Here is a 1,522-nt window from a genome sequence, read left to right on the forward strand (position 1 = left end):
GGGGGGGGGGTTGCAACAACAGATGGCACAGGCAGCACAGGCACACACACGGCCTGGTGGGGTCGGCTCGGCAGCTCCTCCCGCCCGCGCCCGCGCCCCCGCGCGTCGCGGGGCCTGCGGCTGCCTGCCTGCGGCCGCGTCGTGACAGCCAGTACGGCCAGTACAGTCCCGGCCAGCGCCAGCAGGCGGAGCCGCGAGCCCGTGAAGCCGTGGGCAGTGCGTTGCGTCCCGTCCCGTGTCGCGCACCCCGGGCGACCGCCGCCGTCGCCGTGCTCTCGGGCCCCGAGGCCCTCTGCCGCACCTGCCCGTCGGCATACCCACCGTGCTGGTGGTCGTCGTGCGCGCTCTGCCCTTACCCAGCTGTGCTCGCCATAGCGAGGACTTACCTCTCTTGACAGCCGCGGACGTCATCCGGACGTCATCGCTGTTGGTTGGTCGGTCCCGTTTGGTCCGTGCCTGGCACTGGCGGTATCGGCGCCCGCTGTCCGCTCTGCGCCGTGCAGTGCCGAATACTTACAACTTAAGAGCTTTGCAACAAAGTTCTGTGCGGCTGGAGGTCCTTTGCTGTGTGCTGGCGTCCTAGCAGCGGTCCCTCTCGTGTCAATGCAACTGACCCTTAAATCAAACAAACATGAAGATCAAGTGGACCTTCCCGTAAGTGTTTTCCCCCATCCGGTGTTTCTGTCATTGGGACTGGTGTATACTTTTTGTTAGCAGTGGATACAGGGTACAGTGCTACCTGCCACCTGCTAGTGTCACCTGCCACACCAATGTCTAATGGAGATGTTGAGGGGGTGGGATGTTTGTGCTTAATGAGCGAGGAAAGGAGGTGATTAAGGGATAAGAAGAGAAAAGTGCCCAACTTCAATTGTGTGTTTATTTTGTGTGTTGCAGTATGCTGTGCATTCAAGAAGATCACGGTCAGCTGGCTATCCAACCCACAACCAAGCTACCAATAGATTTGGAAAGGGGCACTGATCCAAGTTATCTGTATGGTTATTATGAGCGAGAAAACGTTGCTGTGGTTAATGGCGCTATGAAGGAGCAGCAAGGCAACAGCAGTCCTGAGGACCCAATTCCTCACTGCGCACCAATGATGGGTCCTGTTCGTGGTGGATGGATGGATGGCATTCTGGGCTGTCTGCGGCCAGTGTGGACTATGATTGGAAAAGCCTCAAACAATGAGATGAAAGCCAATCAAGGTAACAAAGAATTATTTTTTTTAACATACGTATCTATTTCATGTCTAAAATGGTTAATTAAATTGTGTACTTATTTCTTGTTTTAGTTGATGAATGGGAAATCTCATTTGAGGATATAAGTGACCTGCAGTTCTTAGGGTCTGGTGCCCAGGGAGCTGTATTCAGAGGGAAACTGAAGAATGAAATTATAGCAGTAAAGAAAGTCAGGGAACAGAAAGAAACTGACATCCGTCATCTAAGAAAGCTTAACCACCGAAACATTGTTCAGTTTAGGTACGTACCTGTATATTTGGCAATTTCATTGTGAACATTTTTAAATT

At 53.1% G+C, this 1,522-nt stretch overlaps 1 protein-coding gene across 2 annotated transcripts in view; it reads left to right on the top strand.

Moving 5' to 3' along the window:
• LOC113205479 (serine/threonine-protein kinase MARK2) overlaps window positions 1-1,522 on the top strand; it is a 34,988-nt gene that overhangs the window by 19,813 nt on the left and 13,653 nt on the right. The window contains exons 1-3 of one of the 2 annotated variants that reach the window (XM_026421128.2): window positions 108-654; window positions 895-1,202; window positions 1,289-1,475. In XM_026421128.2, coding sequence (XP_026276913.1) covers window positions 632-654; window positions 895-1,202; window positions 1,289-1,475 — 518 coding nt within the window. In that variant the 5' untranslated portion in view covers window positions 108-631. Of the gene's footprint in view, window positions 1-107; window positions 655-894; window positions 1,203-1,288; window positions 1,476-1,522 lie in introns of those variants that run through there. The other variant, XM_026421126.1, reaches the window with a different exon arrangement.

The sequence above is a fragment of the Frankliniella occidentalis genome, unplaced genomic scaffold (genome assembly GCF_000697945.3).
Source record: "Frankliniella occidentalis isolate FOCC.00 unplaced genomic scaffold, Focc_3.1 Scaffold202, whole genome shotgun sequence".
NCBI classification, from domain to species: Eukaryota; Metazoa; Arthropoda; class Insecta; order Thysanoptera; family Thripidae; genus Frankliniella; species Frankliniella occidentalis.